General features: G+C 31.2%; 1 protein-coding gene across 1 annotated transcript in view; it reads right to left on the reverse strand.

Annotated features, from left to right (window-relative positions):
• LOC139522980 (uncharacterized) overlaps positions 1–14,702 on the reverse strand; it is a 110,681-nt gene extending 95,979 nt beyond the window's left edge. Inside the window, exons 1-2 of the mRNA XM_071316673.1 lie at positions 14,601–14,702; positions 3,831–4,322 (exon numbers count right to left, since the gene is read on the reverse strand). Of these exons, the coding sequence (XP_071172774.1) occupies positions 3,831–4,322; positions 14,601–14,678 (570 nt within the window). The 5' untranslated portion in view covers positions 14,679–14,702. The remainder of the gene's footprint in view (positions 1–3,830; positions 4,323–14,600) is intronic.
• Positions 14,703–19,967: the final 5,265 nt, after the last annotated feature.

Below are 19,967 nucleotides of genomic sequence, written 5' to 3' on the forward strand. Positions count from 1 at the left end.
TATGTAAGTATATTGATTTCTCTCTATCGATCTTCCTTTGTTATGTAAGTATATTGATTTCTCTCTATAGATCTTCCTTTGTTATGTAAGTATATTGATTTAATGATTTCTCTCTATAGATCTTCCTTTGTTATGTAAGTATATTGATTTCTCTCTATAGATCTTCCTTTGTTATGTAAGTATATTGATTTCTCTCTATAGATCTTCCTTTGTTATGTAAGTATATTGATTTCTCTCTATAGATCTTCCTTTGTTATGTAAGTATATTGATTTCTCTCTATAGATCTTCCTTTGTTATGTAAGTATATTGATTTCTCTCTATAGATCTTCCTTTGTTATGTAAGTATAATGATTTCTCTCTATAGATCTTCCTTTGTTATGTAAGTATATTGATTTCTCTCTATAGATCTTCCTTTGTTATGTAAGTATATTGATTTCTCTCTATGGATCTTCCTTTGTTATGTAAGTATATTGATTTCTCTCTATAGATCTTCCTTTGTTATGTAAGTATATTGATTTCTCTCTATAGATCTTCCTTTGTTATGTAAGTATATTGATTCAATGATTTCTCTCTATAGATCTTCCTTTGTTATGTAAGTATATTGATTTCTCTCTATAGATCTTCCTTTGTTATGTAAGTATATTGATTTCTCTCTTTAGATCTTTCTTTGTTATGTAAGTATATTGATTTCTCTCTATCGATCTTCCTTTGTTATGTAAGTATATTGATTTCTCTCTATAGATCTTCCTTTGTTATGTAAGTATATTGATTTCTCTCTATAGATCTTTCTTTGTTATGTAAGTATATTGATTTCTCTCTATAGATCTTCCTTTGTTATGTAAGTATATTGATTTCTCTCTATAGATCTTCCTTTGTTATGTAAGTATATTGATTTCTCTCTATAGATCTTCCTTTGTTATGTAAGTATATTGATTTCTCTCTATAGATCTTCCTTTGTTATGTAAGTATATTGATTTCTCTCTATCGATCTTCCTTTGTTATGTAAGTATATTGATTTCTCTCTATAGATCTTCCTTTGTTATGTAAGTATATTGATTTCTCTCTATAGATCTTCCTTTGTTATGTAAGTATATTGATTTCTCTCTATAGATCTTCCTTTGTTATGTAAGTATATTGATTTCTCTCTATAGATCTTCCTTTGTTATGTAAGTATATTGATTTAATGATTTCTCTCTATAGATCTTCCTTTGTTATGTAAGTATATTGATTTAATGACAAGTGAGCATCTGTCTCTTATTGTTTCTGACTTCCATGAATAGTTGTGGAAGAGAATTCCAAGTCAATGTGACAGAAAACACACTTTATGTATTATAAGTCGTTATAAGTAAGTGCTGTTTGTAATAATTATATCGGGAACATTAGTGTCTCCGTAGCAAATCGACACAAAAAAAAAACAATCAGTCAATTATAATTACTTATTATTTAATACATCTAGATATAAATTACTGTTGGTTTTTATTACAAGTCATCTTGTTAGTATTATAGGCTAAGAACTGGCATTAGAGTAGAAAATATATTACCCAACAAAACGTATTTTTAACCATTTGAAATGTGAACTGTGTGAAACGTTTCAACTTATCGCGTATTTTATTCAGAATGGTACTTTGACAGTGTTAAATCAAAACTATAGGGGCATTCTATGCATCTTCCGACCCCATTTAGCCTAAAAAATATACTGTTTTTTTTTTGTATTTCTTTCACCTACGATAAATATTGTTTTATTTTAAACACACATCGTCTATCGCATCAGGTTAAATTTAACACAATGATACGGATATTTAAAACGGTTGCCAATGAGACAAATATCCACCTCAAGTTATTTATTAATAAGATTAACTGAAGGTGTAAACAGCTATATTGCACCGTTACGCCTTCGACATTTGGGAAACACGTATGGTATAGTAAAAAGGATGTTCGCTTGCCATGTTTTGGGATTTTTGTCAGATTTTCGGAATCCTCTGGTGTTATCCATTTGAATGCCTTAAAAAATGCCCATAGACACCCATTATTCTTTATATAAATCTTTTATATGTTTAATTTTACGCAATCCGTAAAAGTCTTATAAAATCTTTGTTATTTTCTAATAGTTTTTGAGAACTTTAACTTGCAATGATAATGCTATGACAAATTCAATGGCTAATATCTCGAAAACAAAGCACATTAACCTATATTTTTTTGTTGGCTTGCTTTTTGGTTCCTTTATTAAACCCATTCAATATATACTAGTGGTATGAAAAGCTTGTTATATTGAAACTGAGTAGCAAACTTTCTTCAAGATAGGAATGGCGCCGTCAACATGATTGTTCAATTATTCAAGAGAGAAAGTAAACGGCATAATTTGTCTTAAAAGGAGTAATCGTACAGTAAAAATATAAAATACAAAACAACCTGAATTTAGACGGACAACTCTAGAATTCGCGGGGTAAAACATGTTTGTGAGTTTTCAACACTCCTCAACCATTACAACGGTGTAAAAGGACAACACAAGAATATTCTGTAATTACTAAATATCAATTGGATAGGGCTTCATTCGGCAAGACTATACAGGAAGCATAAAAAAATTAAAAAAAATAAAACACTCAATTTTTTTTCTGTTAGTGAATTTCAACAAAAGGTCACCAGGAAATGAAAAGCTAAATACAATACAAACTTACACATTATAATTAAAAAAGTAACATTTGCTGTTTCTTGTTAAAAATGTTATTGAATAAATAATTTGATCTGAAAGCGTGTGATTAAATGTCACCATTCTGGCATAAAACTAATTTCCGGTCACAGAATACCATATAATTGAAGTCAAAATGATCTGTTTGGATGTTACTACCAAATTCAACTTTCTGTTATTCAGAATTAGTTATACATCAATCATCTATTTCTAAAAAACTAATCAGCGGAAATATAATCCAGAGAAAAAAGTCTTTCGTATTTGTAAAACACAAACGAAACCAATATAATGTAAACTTAAGCAGATATTGAGAAATTAATTCCGCGTTAGTCTGTTAATTATCATATTACTGATTCTGTACGTTCAGAATGAAAAGGGTCACGATTTATATACATGTATACTGTACACTGCTAGAATAAAACGTAGATGTAATTGCATATTGAAACGTTAATTGTTTTTCAACTGAGAACTTTAATAAAATAAACAATGGTATTTTAATCATAAAACATCTCCTTATTTTTAACAATTGCATCTAAATATGTATCTGCATTATAACATTTGTATTCAAGCTGAGTTTTATAAAAAAAAAAAAAGAAACATTTTGTCGATTTTTTGGTTCTAATTTCCTTCAATCCATATACATGAATTTTTAAAGTTAACTGTTTTGTTGTAACATTTTGTAATAATAGCTGTAGTGCATAAACGTGTTTTTCCTGTGAGACTCTAAAAGCACAGGAAACAAAGAATGGCTGGAAACCGAACATTCATTTGTCTTCGTTAAGAAAACAATACCCATTCTTCGAGGGATACTTTGTAAAAAAAAACTGCCTACATATAAAAATAAATTTATATGAGTCATTTTTCAACTATAAAATAATTCAATTTTAATAAAACGTAACGTCGCTCTCATACGAAAGGTTTATATAAATCGCTAAATCATAAAGATCCATCTACGATTGACAGGACTGTCTACAAAAAATCAAATTACAACCTCAGACGTGATGGTAATACAAGGATATGTTTAGCCATTGTCATTAAATGCACTTTGAACAGTTGCAAAATATTACGATGAAAAGGATTGTTCATATCCATCTTCAGTAAAAGGGGCTCAATTTTATCAAAAGTATAAAAAAAAACACGTACCTTTTTGTTAAAGTAGATCTTTGTTTCAGTGTTACTCCGTTTTATAGCTGAAAATATATACTCTATGTAGTTTCCAACACGTGTATAAAAACATTGATCATCCCATATTCCTTCAATATTATCGAAATCCACGTGTAGTTTCTTAAGAATATTTGTACTCCTTCGGTCAAAACAGATCTGATAATTTCGATCATACACTTGATTTCGTTCCTCTTGTTCATAGAAAACCAGTTGTGTTACTCTTTTTGTCTGTACTGCTGCAAGTGCGGCTGTTACCCCAACCGGTCCTGTTCCTATGACAAAAACTGCTACACGTGCTTTTTGCCGTCGAATTTTGTCATAGTAAGATTTAATTGCAGTGAAAACTATCACAACAAGTAAAGTTGTCAAAACATTATTTTGAATCTGATGTGCAAGTGGATTTGAGTCGCTTTTACTTGGAATGCACGACATTATTCCACCTATTGTAAAATTCGCAGTATAAAACTTAACCTGCAAAATAATAATGTAAAAGTGCTTTTACCAGTTTTATGTAGGAACACAACATAGCTTATCTTCCAATAATACACATAAAATAATTAATAGGAAGCAGATGCCATTTTTGAAATGTCAAATGATTATTGGTAAAGTGAACATCAATATACATATAACTTTTGTTGGTTCACCACTGTTACTACGCGTGCGAAGTACTTTGTACATAAACTAATCACGTTATTAGTAAGAGCTCTTCAAATGACATTAATATCGATACCATTTTACCACTAATTTATTTACGATAATTTCATGACAATTACATCATGATTTATTATCCTAGATCCTTTTGCTAGCTATTGCTAAACGTTGTACTTTACAACCAAATTATTCCAATAATACCACTGTTATATATGTATTCATGCTTGTTAGAGATTTGATACAGCATATTGATATCGACGGAGGTACCTTGGTGAGTTCGCGGAAATCTGACAAACGGAAACAACTTCTATTTATTTTGTCGTTCGTTGAAGCCAACAAGGACTCAATTCTACATAGGAAGTGTTTTTGTCATTTTAATCAATTAACGCCAGTCCTATGATGAATCCTGATTTTGTACTCTTCACTTTGAATTGCTTGTACGAAATAATGAAATTGCACTTTGCGATACACTCGAGTTAGTTACAATCTGCAGAACAACTATTTAATCGGTAAAACCTAAATATGTTAATTCTTTTTGTCTGTTTTGTTTTGTTTAGTTCATTTATTTTTTGCCTTTTCATATATATGATAGCCATTATATCTATGGTCTTCTTAATATTTATTTTTTTACGAAAAGATGCAATATACAAAAGAAATAAAGATATTAAAAGATATATCTTTTTGTCTAGTTGAAAGTAAAATAACAAAAAATACCGAACTTAAAGAAAAATTCAAAACAGAAAGTCTTTTATCAAATGGCAACATCAAAAGCTCAGAAAGATAAAACGAATTCGAAAGCAACTGTCATATTCTTGTCTTTGTACACAATAGCTTAAATTTCCTATATTTTCAAATTAGCTATGCAGTTGTTATGCGTTCGAAAACAAATATGGTATGATCCCCATGTGCACATCTTTCTAGAATAACAGGAAATAAACCCTAATTCTATCATATTTAGATACATAATTGCGAAAATGCGAAATCTAAACTAAGCTTGAAACAAAACGCATACTAGAGTATGGATAGAACCCTCGAGGTCTGATTGTTTGGAAGCAGCGGTTTTGACAAATTGGAAGTAACACCATATATGATTATGATATAGGTTCCGTGCGCACAACACGTTTTGATAGTTTGAAATATATAGCTTTTAAGGACATCAAAGAAACTGAATAAAACAACCAATTTCGTTTTGATGTCAATCCTGGCTGAAGGACTTGGACAAATAAAATAATCTTACGAACTTCAAATTTCATTCCAATAATAAAGACCTTTAATATTTATAATGAATGAAAGTTACTCGGATTTCAAATGTATGGCTTTAAGCGTTCCTGATGAAGGTAAATCCAGAAAAGCGCTTCGGACGCATTGAAATTATTTAACGTGTTGTTTTCAATTTTTTACAACAAATATCATCTAGGACAAACTTACTCTGCCACAAATCAATGATACGATATTATAAATTACTATTCTATATTGGTTTGCTCTTCTGTAATACCAATGTCACGTAAGTAAATGCTATATCAAGAATGATTGGTTATAGTAAATTTTTAACTTATTACTGATCAAAAATGTAATTAAAGATAGCATTGTGGTGAATACCCACAGAAAAGTTTAGTTTAACCCCCTCACATCTCATAGTTATTGGAACTTACTCATTAATTCTGACATGTTGTTTCACCACAAAAATAAAATGAATGATATTCTGAGATTTCGTCGACTGACAGTTTACACTGTTAATTGAAATACTATATTGATAGTTATAAATGAGGTGTACATTTAAACACATGTTTAATTGTAATGCACTGTCTTCCTTGTCGATTAGGATACAGAATGAGTGATCTATTATCGAGCTGATTAAGGCCAGTCTCACGGAGATGCGGAAATGAATTTCTCCCTCTTTTTGTTGGATTGCTGTCTCATTGACGTTTAATCAACATCAACTGCCATTCATATCTACAGGTCAACGTTACTATGGTCTTCTTATTAGACGTAAAAATTGTGAACAGATGTAAACAGCAGGTATCAAATGATAGCAAATAAAGGCAACAGTAGTATACCGCTGTTCAAAACTCATAAATCCATGGACAAAAAACGAAATCGGGGTGACAAACTAAAACCGAGGGAAACGCATTAAATATAAGAGGAGAACAACGACACAACACTAAAATGTAACACACACAGAAACGGACCAAGCATCAGACAAAATCCCACGAAAATAACAAATATAACATCAAAACCAAATACATGAATTTGGGATAGACAAGTACCGTGACACGTCTTATCGCAATGTGGAATTACACTAAAAAAAAGAGAAAACAAACGACGCAACGTTAAAATGTAACACACACAGAAACGAACAATAATATAACAATGGCCATATTCCTGACTTGGTACAGGACATTTTTAAAGGAAAAAATGGTGGGTTGAACCTCGTTTTGTGGCATGCCAAACCTCGCACTTTAATGGCTATGTTAAATATAACATTTAAATGACAACATAATATTACAGGACTACAATACAAATAAATAGTAGAACGTATTAGACAAAGAAACACATGATTAATGGATAACAAAAAACATCAGGTTTAAAATTCATTACGCCAAAAACGCGCCTCGTCCACACAAGACTCATCAGTGACGCCCAGATATTAAAGATCGAAAGTGAAAAAAAAGTACAAAGTTGTACAGCACTGAAGATCAAAAGTTGAAAAAGGTTGTGTCAAATACGGCTATGTTTTTATGCTTGGGATAAGAACATCCTTATTATTTAGAACAATTAATGCTATTGCAAACAGTAAATTTTATCAAATGAATATAACAGATATACATAATGAAACTGAAGTATTAACTATGCCCTTTACTGAACTTCAAACGTAAACGTTTTCCTTGTAGATTTCGGTTATTCTATTAAGCCGCGTGCGCAAGTTTACCTGCCATATACAGCCTCTCATTCAGTAAGAACTATTTGGCCCAATTATGGGATACTCCCCTTTGTGAAAGATGGAAACACGACACCTTAAGGCCTCGGTCAAAATCATAAAGTCTTGGAAGATTAGGCAACTAAATGCAAGGAATGCTAGGTTCACCGATGGTGGGTATACCCTGTTGCATGCGAACTAAACACCCAGCTCTGGGTTCATAAACGCACTGCCTTGTACGTGATTATAGAAAGTCAAAGGCTATATGGGAGACAACCATGAACGAAATCCGGACCCATGCATTAAGTAAGTCTGATAATGCAATTATTTAAGGGAAGGACTAACCATAGAGAAATTCCGTCCATCCGGATTGAAGAGTTGACATTTGGCTTACAACACAGCTCTGTATAAAAGAGCTTGTTACAGAAACCAGAAAAGGCTGAAGAAACTCAAACTAGTGTACTGCTGAGGAATCAGGTATGGCACAAAAGGTGAAAAATCCTAAAGAAAGCCAAAAAGCCTATATGTTCCATAGTAGCGCCAAAATTTAATTTGTAAAAAGTAAGGAAAATTACAGACAGCACAAGAAACAACAGAAACGAAAAAAAATAAATGGTGCATTGATGTATACAATGGGCACTGCCTAGTTAGATCAAAGATCAAAATCAAACTGTCAGGAAATAATGGAACAAAAAGAAAAACGAATGAGAGATACGACATGAACAAGCTTAAAATTGTGGATATAATAAAAAAAAAAAGTACAATCTTAGAGTGAGAAACAAATTCTAAATACTGGAAGAAGATCAGGTGACATACACAATCTATTGTCGAAAAAATTAAGGTTAGTAAGTAATTTCTATATACCAATGGTTTTTATTTTTTGTAATGTCTAAGTGCTAGCTAAGTGACATTTATTAATTCGTCATAATTGTAAAATGAGATCTTCTAATCATTCCAAACTACCTAAAATTATCCAGTTTTCGGTGGTGTTCGTGTTGCTCAGTTTTTAGCTCAGGTTTTACTTTGCTGAACATTATTACTGTTTTTTTTTTTTTTTTTTTTTTTTTTTTTTTTTGTAATTATTTTATTTTTCAAGATGAAACATGTGAAATTACATAATACAGTATTAGACACAAGGTATAAAAAGTTAATTAGTACTTGTCAGATCGATTAAATCATAATGGTATAAGAAGATATAAATATTACAATTGATTTTGTTAATTAAATGCTGCTTCTAACAATTGCCACTTCTGATCCATTTTTATTTTTTGTGTAGGGGTTAAGAAACATACAGAGTATTTTTCTATTGTAATCCAATACTTTAAATATTCTATCCCACCATATTTTGTGGGCAATACACTCTTACATCTACATTTGTATATATAGTATTTAAATAACAACAAGATATTATTAACTGTTTTACTGTTGACAGAATCCTCAGACACACCTAAAATCCCCTCTTTTGCACTAAAAGGCAAGAAGATTTCATAATTTCTAATCCAATCTATAATGGATAACCAGAAGTTTTGTGTTACATTACATTCCCAAAAAATGTGAAAAATATTTTCTTTAACTTCCGAACAAAATGTACATAGTTCAGTTTCTTTTAATTTACATTTATATAAAAAGGAATTACATGGTAAAATCCTATGAACAATCTTAAATTGAAAATTTTGTAAAAACGAATTTTTGGTTATAATGAAGGGCATGGAATAAATAGCATTCCAATCTTCAATCTGTAAATTTAAGTCTATTTCCCATTTGTTACGGGAAGAAAGAGATAATACTTTATTATCCTCTAGAAATAAATTATAGAAAAATTTACAAGACTTAGGTTCTTTTTTAACTTTATCTACTAATTTATTTTCAATATTATCAAGTTTAGAACTACCTACTATCCTACTTTTCCATATATTTGGAATAGCACTTAAAATACCATAAAACTCTACAAAATTAGTATTGAAATTATACTTTTTCGCAAATTCTTCATATGAGAATAATGTATTATTATCTGACACCAGATCATTGATGAAAAATATGCAATTTTCAATATATCTACCCTTCAAAATCATCTTGCCATCCATTTTGATGTTTGGATTTAGCCATATGGACTGGGACAGAATATCGGTGTTGTTTTCAACTTTCAGTTTATTTTTCAATTTTGAAAAATTAACCAGGATATCATGCCAAAAGGGATTGACTTTTTTTGCTAAATAAAGCAATCCTTCCTTACTTAAATGTAAAATTTTGTCCCCCCCAATTTTTTGTATATAACTAAGCAGCAACACTTTCCAAGGAGAGTAATTTTGGGGGTCTAGTAATTTATACAGCCAAGACATTTTAACGCTATAACAAAAATAGTAAATATTAGGCATCTTAAGACCGCCATCACAGTGTTCGGACATAACCACTGTTCTTTTCACTTTATCTGGTTTTCCTTTCCATAAAAAATTGAAAAATATATTTTGAATCTCCTTCAAAACCCCATCTGGGGGGTTAGGGAGGACAGTCAGAACTTGAACCAGAATGGGAAGTGCTAAAGTTTTAATCACAACCACCCTCCCAATATATGTTAGTTCTCTATAAGCCCAAGTATTAAGAAGTGACTTGATACTGTTTATCTTGGCTGTAAAATTACATAGAGTCTTATCCCTTTTAGCAAGCTCAAACCATATACCTAATAGTTTGAACCTCCCAGAAAGGTTCCAAACAAGATTTTTTTCTGGTAAAAGTTTTTCCATACTACCCTTTTTTGACCCAATCCATATGGCCTCAGTTTTGTCAACATTACACCTGAGTCCAGCACATTCTGAAAATTTATCAAACAAATTTAGACATTGATTTAGAGACTTTTGGTCACCATCCAGGACAAGGGAAGAATCATCAGCATATTGACTCAATAAAAATTCTGAGTCATTAATAGTTACTCCAGCAACATCAGGGTCATTTTTAATAGCTGCACTGAGTAGTTCCAAAACTAAGATAAATAGATAAGGAGACAGAGGATCCCCTTGACGAACCCCTCTTTTCAATGAAAAAAAAATCTGAAATATATCCGTTGTTTAACACTGCACTAGAGGCATCACAGTAGCATGCCTTAATCCAACTTATAAATGTTTGGTCAAAGCCATAAAACTGCAAGGCCTCTAGTATAAAAGACCATTCGTCGAAAGCTTTTTCAAAATCGACTAAAAGTAAAAGTCCAGGAATGTCGTCTTCCTCATTATTACTGTTTATAGTTTATCTCTATCTTTAATATTATTCAAGATAATAACCAAAAACAGCGAAATTTCCTTTATATTACCAATTCAGGGGCAGCAACCCAACAATGGGTTGTCCGATTCATCTGCAAATTTCAGGGCAGATAGATATTGACCTGATAAACCATTTAACCTCATTTCATACTTGCTCTAAATGCTTTGGTTTTTGAGTTATAAGCCAAAAACTGATTTTGCCCCCTATGTTCTATTTTTAGCCATGGTGGCCATCTTGGTTGGTTGGCCGGGTTACCGGTCACAATTTATAAAACTAGATACCCCAATGATGATTGTGGCCAAGTTTGAAATAATTTGACCCAGTAGTTTCAAAGAAGAAGATTTGTGTAAAAGATAACTTAGATTTACGGAAAATGGTTAAAAATTGACTATAAAGGGCAATAACTCCTAAAGGGGTCAACTGACCTTTCGGTCAAGTTGACTTATTTGTAAATCTTACTTTGCTGAACATTTTTGATGTTTACAGTTAATCTCTATCTATAATAATATTCATGATAATAACCGAAAACAGCAAAATTTCCTTAAAATAACCAATTCAGAGGCAGCAACTTAACAATGGGTTGTCTGATTCATCTAAAAATGTCAGGGCAGATAGATTTTGACTTGATAAACCAATAAAACTCATGTCAGATTTGCTCTAAATGCTTTGGTTTTTGAGTTATAAGCCAAAAACTGATTTTACCCCTATGTTCTATTTTTATCCATGGTGGCCATCTTGGTTGGTTGGCCGGGTCACCGGACACCATTTTTAAACTAGATACCCGGGTCACAATGATGATTGTGGCCAAGTTTGGTTCAATTTGGCCCAGTAGTTACAGAGAAGAAGATTTTTGTAAAAGATAACTAAGATTTACAAAAAATGGTTAAAATTTACTATAAAGGGCAATTACTCCTAAAGGGGTCAACTGACCATTTCGGTCATGTTGACTTATTTGTAAATCTTACTTTGCTGAACATTTTTGCTGTGTACAGTTTATCTCTATCTTTAATAATATTCATGATAATAACCAAAAACAGCAAAGTTTCCTTAAAATTACCAATTCAGGGGCAGCAACCTAACAACGGATTGTCCGATTCATCTACAAATTTCAGAGCAGATAGATCTTGACCTGATAAACAATTTTACCCCCATGTCAGATTTGCTCTAAATGCTTTGGTTTTTGAGTTATAAGCTAAAAACTGCATTTTACCGCTATGTTCTATTTTAGCCATGGCAGCCATCTTGGTTGGTTGGCTGGGTCACCGGACACAATTTTTAAACTAGATACCCTAATAATAGTTTTGGCCATGTTTGGTCAAATTTGGCCCAGTAGTTTCAAAGGAGAAGATTTTTGTAAATGTTTACGGACGACGGACGACGGACGCCTAGTGATGAGAAAAGCTCTATCTGTTTTTGTTTTTGATTTTTTGTTTGGTTTGTTTTTGTAATGGTAATGCAAAATGTGTAGGCATGCTTACTTGCTTTGTTCCGCCTCGTTTCATGTATGTACAAATCTCATCAGATTGGGTGTATTTCTAAGTATTCAATTCATTCCCAAGCATTGCAGTCAGATTTTTATAAATTTTGACTAATTTGGAGTAAATGTTGAAAATTGAGTAAATAGGGTATTTTGGTAAACTCCTAATTTTATTGGAAGCATTACAAATACATGATATTATCGATATCGTATCAAAACGGACTTAAAAATAGGTGTATAGCAGTTTTTCTGTAAGATATCAGATGAGTATTGTCAAGAATTTAATTTGCAATGTTTGGACTCTATGATATTCAAATTAAATTGACCCCAGTATATATGTTTGGGTTGATGTTACATTAACGTATATATTATATTCCACACAACTTGTTATCAATTATCATGCATATAATATAGGAAATCGGATTATCCTTATTTTGAATATTAACAAATCTATTCTAATATAAACATTTGCACTTGAAACAGTGATCGAATAATACTAATATTAACCTTTCTATAGATTCTTAAGAGATGTATATATATTAAATGCAAACAATAGAGTTATAACTACCTGACATATCCATGAACGTTGTCTTATTAGAAGAATTTTATACTTATTGATATTTATAAGCTACACTTTCCTTATGTAAATTTCTCTAACAGCGGAACATTAGCTGCTGACTACTTTATTAAAAAAAAATTAGCGTATTAGATTTCCTGTTGACCGATCGGCCCTTTAATTCACTTATCCAAATCCCTAAACGGCATACATTGCACAATATTTCAATCCAGTTTTACTCCCCAAAATATAGTGTTGCGTTAGTGTGTATCATCAGTATACTTTGTTTCCAAATATAGATTGAAGGAAACGATAACGGAACGAGAGCGAATATAGATACGTAACATTAATTGCGCAATGAATAAGAATTATCATTACACCACGTTATCACATTAGGTCATGTAGGTCCTTGTATAATTAAATAACTAATCTAAACTTAAACTCTCTACTATAGAGACGCAATGTATTAATAATAAAATTATACATCAGCATTAAATTATTCCATTTTTTTCTTACAATATACTATATTCGGTTCTTACAAGTTTCATTTCAATTCATTAAAAACAAACGGTTTGGAGTAATTGCGTCAGAAGAAATATTTATAAACACGTCTTTCAATACTAACCGTGCTACCTTACATATAACAGAAACAAGAAACACCTACTGTTTGTTCGTTGATACATATTAAGGAATTTTATACGCAATGAATTTCAATTTTCAAAATGTTAGTTTCCCTTGACTGACTGGTATTATATAATATAGTAATATACTTGTATCTTTTATATGTGGTGTAAACGTTCCATACTTCTTATAAATGTGCAGTTTCGATCGATTTTTAATGAAATTGTGCATGCAAATGACGTATTGCATTTTCAAATTTTCACACAGAGTCCGGACATAATCTATCTCCGGACCGATTATCTACGACCTCGGGTCATAGCTACAGAAATGTCTGCGTCAGAGTCTAGGATGAATGAAGAAGACAAGTCTACTTTCCCCATTAGCTGTCATTTATCCAAGATATTCTCAACCATAGAATGGTATAAACCATTTGAAAATAAAATTAGTATAATGATAACTGCAACCCTGTAGCCCTCGAAATTAAATGAAAATTAGGAATCCCTAGTATGCTACATATATACAACTTTTGTAGAAAAAATAATAATACATTTCAAAATCCCCTTGCCTTCAAGTGTAAATGACCAAATATTAACTACACTATCTCTATACCAATGATAAACAACTAGAGATCATCTCATGTATAAACTATATACAGGACAAGTTTAAAGCATGTTAAGGTCATTCCCATTTGGTTTATATCCGTATGTGGTGAGTATAACACAATGGTCTGACGTCGTCTTGGTAGTCCCAACTTATTTTTAAAAGACAATGACCCCATTGTCTATGGAACTTTAAACACAATGACCCTTGAGATAAGTGTGTCAAGGACTCATTCCTTTATGTAATAATGTAAAACATGCAGATCTTCTTAGCACTTTTATAAAGTAGGAGGAGCACTTGAAATCACACCTGTGTTTTATGTTAAAAAAGAGAGCATATGAATCCAATAATGTATTGGAGGATATTATTTCGAAATTATTGCTGCACCTTCTTTATACTTAAATAATTAGCAAATATAAGTTGTCATTGTGTTATAATGGTAGGATATCTAGGAATTACTACATTTATCTCCTATTTAAAAATAGACTGAAAACAAATTTAGCCACTATTTAAAAAAGGAATAGCATAAACTAATTAAAAATGCGATTCTATCTTTTAAGTGTAAAGATTCACGTGTTTCAAATCTCGTGAAAATAATTATATAAGTATTTATATACTTTAACATGAACTATAGTTAGTAATTGTATTTAACATGAATATTTATAAAATTACCTTATAGGAACATTCCACGGAAGACACGTCTATAAACAATAATTCTATAATGAGGACTATCAATATTAAATCATTCATTGTTATCTCATGTTAAAAAGATCTGATGTAATTAAGTAAGTCTTATGACATATACGAGGAATGAAAATGACATTTGTTATTATTACATACATTTCCGTAAACAATCTATGATCATAGAGGTTTCTATAAATATGATGATAATTGGTTTCTGTTTGTCAAATTAATGTCTTCCGTTTTTGATTAATTTAACTGATTCAAACATGACCGTCATTCAAATATAAAAATAAGAAGATGTTTTACGATTGTCAATGATACAACTGTACACAAGAGACCAGCTGAGACAGAAAAGTTAACAACTATAGGCCATCTTACGATCGTCAAAAATTATTTAAACCCATACCATGTAGTCAGTATAAAAAGGCCCCGAAATGACAAAAGTAAAACAATCTAAACGGGAAAATAAACAGGCTGGAAAATGTACAAAAGTAATGAACGAAAAACAAATATGACACTCAGCAACAATCGACAACCACTGATTTGCATGCTCCAGACTTGGGAGAGGCACATACACAATATGGCGGGTTTGAAAAGTGATGAATTATTCTACGTTATCACTGATTTATGAATTGATTAATTTCCAGACAAACCTTTAATAGCAGTTCATTTTCTGAAGATTGGAATAGAGTAAAGGATTATCTTTGAAAAGGCAGTCTATGTGAATGTTCTATAGTAAAACTTTAGTATTCAAATATATAAAAGATTTTTCAAGTTTTCACATAAATTTGTAAGTTATTATTACGGTACAACTGTTAAGTTCTGAAAATTATGTGCTTTAATAACAATCAAATCTTTTAATTTATCTAACTATTCAAAGTTTTTCCAATTTCAGTTGATAACATTTCGCCTTACTACCATTTTTTAGTGACTAGTTTTAGTGCAATTTTAGAAGATAAAGATCTATTTAAACTTGCAACACCTTTGCAAAAAACCGAAGAGACACACAAAAGTAATGGCTAAAGACACACAAAAGTAATGGCTAAATCGAAAAGATCAACAAACAATCAATAGTACACAAAACAGGACAAAGAAAACAAAGGTCCGATATTCCATTGCAGATGAGTTTCTAATATGATGGACGGAGAACAACAATCTGCCTCAGATGTACTGACGATTGAGCAACATAAACCCTACCAAAAACCTCACACGATCTCATTCGGTATAGTGTGCAGATACTGCTCCACTCGTGGCGTTCGTCTAGTAGTTTATGTAAGCACAAACACGTTCACAATCTAATTAGGAATGATGTCACATTCAGAGAAAAGAAGATTTTAGTTAAGACAAATGGAACATATCTGTCGTTACCTGTTAAACAGATATGCCATAACGGTCAACCAACTTAGTTAATCATGTGTTAAACTGTGTAATTTTAAGTGTTTATCTCTGTAACCTGTACGTTTTTTGTATGTTCATTATTACCTATAAGTGTTCATCTGTTGAACCTTTTGTTATTTTGATGTGACGGTGATATCTAATTGATACTCACATATCAGAAAAAAATCCAATGATTACCTTAGACGATACAATAAGAGAGAGAGCGATACCAAATATATAACCGAATTATATAAAGGCAACAGTAATATAAACTGCTATTAAAAAGTCATGAATCGATTCAAAGAAAACAAATCCAGGAAAAACATCAACTATAAGGGGAAAACAGCACAGAATACGGAAGTTTAACACAAACAACCGCTAACATACATAGAACGGCCTATTCCTCACTTGGTACATGACATTTGGATAAAGGAATGGCGGGTTTTATGGCTAGCCAAACCTCCCACTTATATGCCAATGCGAAATAATATCGCTTAAATGATAACACTAGGTGGAATACAACTACTTTCAAAGAAATGCAAGAGCACTCAGCCCAGAGAAACGTGTAACTAATAATATAATAGCGCATTACAAAATGTAACCCGTCATCTTTCTTTAACGACAACACAAGACACCACAAACAATGACGAATTTTGTTGAAACTTATATAATCTTGAAATTGATATAATTATATGGAACGAGATTTAAAAACTCACAATTATTTTCACAATAAAGCCGCGAATATAGCGAATTTCTTAGTACACATAACATCCTAAGATTTGACAAATTAATTACAAACTAATGAGGGAAGACTTCACACATTGGATTCAAGTAATACGGATCTCTAACTTTATGATCTGTAAATTATTGTCTCTTCAAGATTAAAAACAAAAGATAAATATAACCAACACCTACCATCTAAAAATAAGTAAGATTAATTAGATTTACCAAGAGTTCATGTAGTATCATAGTCGATTTTACAGTTTAACGCCATAGAAAATCGTTACAGCAACATTCATAATTATGATTATATATATATCATATGTATAAACTTAAAGAAAGAGCAGCAAACTGCAATGTTGAAGTGTACGTTCCTCTTTTAAAAGTACTTTTAGAATATTTTCTTTTGCTGCTTAAAATTGTGGTTTTAAACGATATAAAATGGGGTAGTAATAGTTTGTTCAATTTGATGCATCATGATATCATCATCACTGATTTGGTAATACGATATCTCAGTAGCATGAGTTTGAATCCCGACCAAGAAAGAAAAAAAATTTGCACCCGCAAATTTACAGATCTTACATTGTTGGGCTGTTATTTATACAAATTATACTTATATAAACTTTTTAAAATTGCTGAAATGACCCCCAAGACAAAATCTACACGTCAACATTATCCATAACGTCAGTTGACAGGCCTGTTGTCACTATCAAGCTGTTCTCGTATAAGTTTTCTTGGTGAAAGTTTTTGATGAATTTCTTGATAGTGACAATCGTCAGAGAAAACATTGATCAAAAACTTCGACCGACTTCGATGGAAAAAAATCTCTCTCTATTTTATTTAGACTTGGATAGACTTGGACGTGAATTATCTAATCAAAGTACATTGTTTTCTTCAAACAAAATATGAGTAATTTATTAGTGACACTCTTTGAATTTGACCAAGTTAAACTGGTCAAATATTCTTTAACCATGTGTTTGATTATAAACTTCGATAGTGACAACAGATGACCTAGAAAACTTTAAACGAAATAATTTTGATATTGACAACCGGGTTTTTCGGGCACGATTGAGCCTAACAAACATTTTTTTACCCCCTTTACATTCTTTTTGTGCCTGTCCAATGTTTCCGGTTTTTTTTTTGCCTTGGGCAATCACAATTAAAAAAAAGAGAGAGACAGAAACTTAACACCAAGGAAAAGATCAACATAAAAGAAGTTTTATTCATGAATTATATTACTAGTATCATAGTGTATAATGTTAGAGAGTTACCATTTGTAACGATGCACAAACATCTATGTGAGCAACATATAGATATAGGAAGATGTAGTATGAGTGCCAATGAGACATCACTTCATCCAAGTATGATCTTTAGAGCCTCTAATTGTTTCGTCATAATATTTTGAAGCTTTCTTCGATTAAAGATTGATTATTGCTTTAGCTTTTCATAGCTTGTAAATATTCAGATGAGCATACTGTATGATACTATTTTTTTTTTATTAAAAATAATACTATCATGTTCATGTTTACGACTACATCACAATTCAAACATTAAAATAATAATAGTAATATAATCGAATATATATTTTGATTTATTTACCTGGGGCTGAATATAATCCACAAACTGAACGATAATCTTGGTTTACACAATAATTTTCCATGTATTAAGTAGAAATTTTTTATCGGTTTAACAATTAACACCTCCATCAAGTTTATTGATAATTTCATGAGGGAAGGTAATCTGTTTATTCCTTCAAAACAATAATATTCTACTTGCTTAGCATGAAGTTTTTATAGTATACATGTAGGAAATAAACAGATATGAAAACTATCAACAGAATTCTAATAATTTTAACTTGGCAAAAATAAATTCCAGAGAGTATCGGTCTTGTGTTATTTGTCATGGTTAATCCTACCGGTTGTTGATATACGTAAACAATAGATATATATATAGTAAGATACAATTCCAGACAACACCGTACACTCTACAATTTCTCAAAGACACTGAAAGAGTAATAATTTGTATGAAATGTAACTTGCCTAAGTATTCATGCAAGTAAATCTGTTTTGATATGCCTTATTTTTAGTGCATTGGTCTCTTGTTATTGCCATCATCTCTGTTTTGTGTGGGCATAAAGTATAATGACATCTGTTTACCTTCAACAATGTACATCAGGTTGTCTTACATTGCGAAACTGTCGAAATGAAAGTTGATAATGGCAAGCGGTTAACCACAAATCAGCACAAAAACGATATCATCTTCTTTCATATTCCTGAGTTAAATATGTTTTCTGAAATCTGTACCCACCCCCTACATGTATACCGTTAGCCAATGTAGAAAAAACATACAACAATACGCACAGTTAAACTCAGTTCAGAAGAAGGCCGAGTCCGATGTCAGAATAGGTAACAAAGGAAATTAAACAAGATACATGTATGTCATTCCTTTTCCGGTAATATAACTACCATAGCTGTTTAAACTTCTTCACTAATAAAAACATTGACTCTGTCAACATAACTGTTAACCATATACAAAAAAATGCTTCAATGTATGTTATAAGTTTTTGTATTGGTAAAGCCTAGCTTCCTAAAGAAATCTTTGTTCTACGAAACAAAGGCAACAGTAGTATACCGCTTTTTCAAAAGTCATAACCCGATTAAGAGTAAAAACAAATTCTGCTTACTAACTAAAACCGATGGAAACACATTAACTGTAAGAGGAAAACTACAAAACAAAAGAACAACAAAGTGCAACAAAACACAAACAACACTGCAACATACATAGAAACAAACTATTATATAACAGCTGCCATATTCCTGACTTTTGATTATCAGTTTACAGTATAATTGTTAATGTCATGTCATTGGTATATCTAATTTAAGGATTTTCGCTCCTCTTGTTTTAGAATTTTTGTCTGATATTAGGAATTCTTTGGTTTTATCTATGTTTTGCCAACAGAATTATTTTATGCACTAAGCCCTACCTTTTTTTCGTAATTTAATTATATATAGAACAAAATCTCATCTTTAAAACTCCTATATTTTTGTATTGTTTTTTTAAAGTAAAAAGATGAAATTGTTAATTGAATAAAAATCTAGAGAGAACAATTTCTTGCCAAGTTTCCAGTGGCTTATACCTTGAAACAAGAACACGAACCTTTCATTTTTTCTGTTTTCTTTTCTTTGTTTTTTTTTAAATAATATTCTACCAATTCATAACAGTCTTTTAAAAAGTTTGTTATTTTGATATACAGTAGCA

This window comes from Mytilus edulis, chromosome 5 (genome assembly GCF_963676685.1).
Source record: "Mytilus edulis chromosome 5, xbMytEdul2.2, whole genome shotgun sequence".
Taxonomy (NCBI): Eukaryota; Metazoa; Mollusca; class Bivalvia; order Mytilida; family Mytilidae; genus Mytilus; species Mytilus edulis.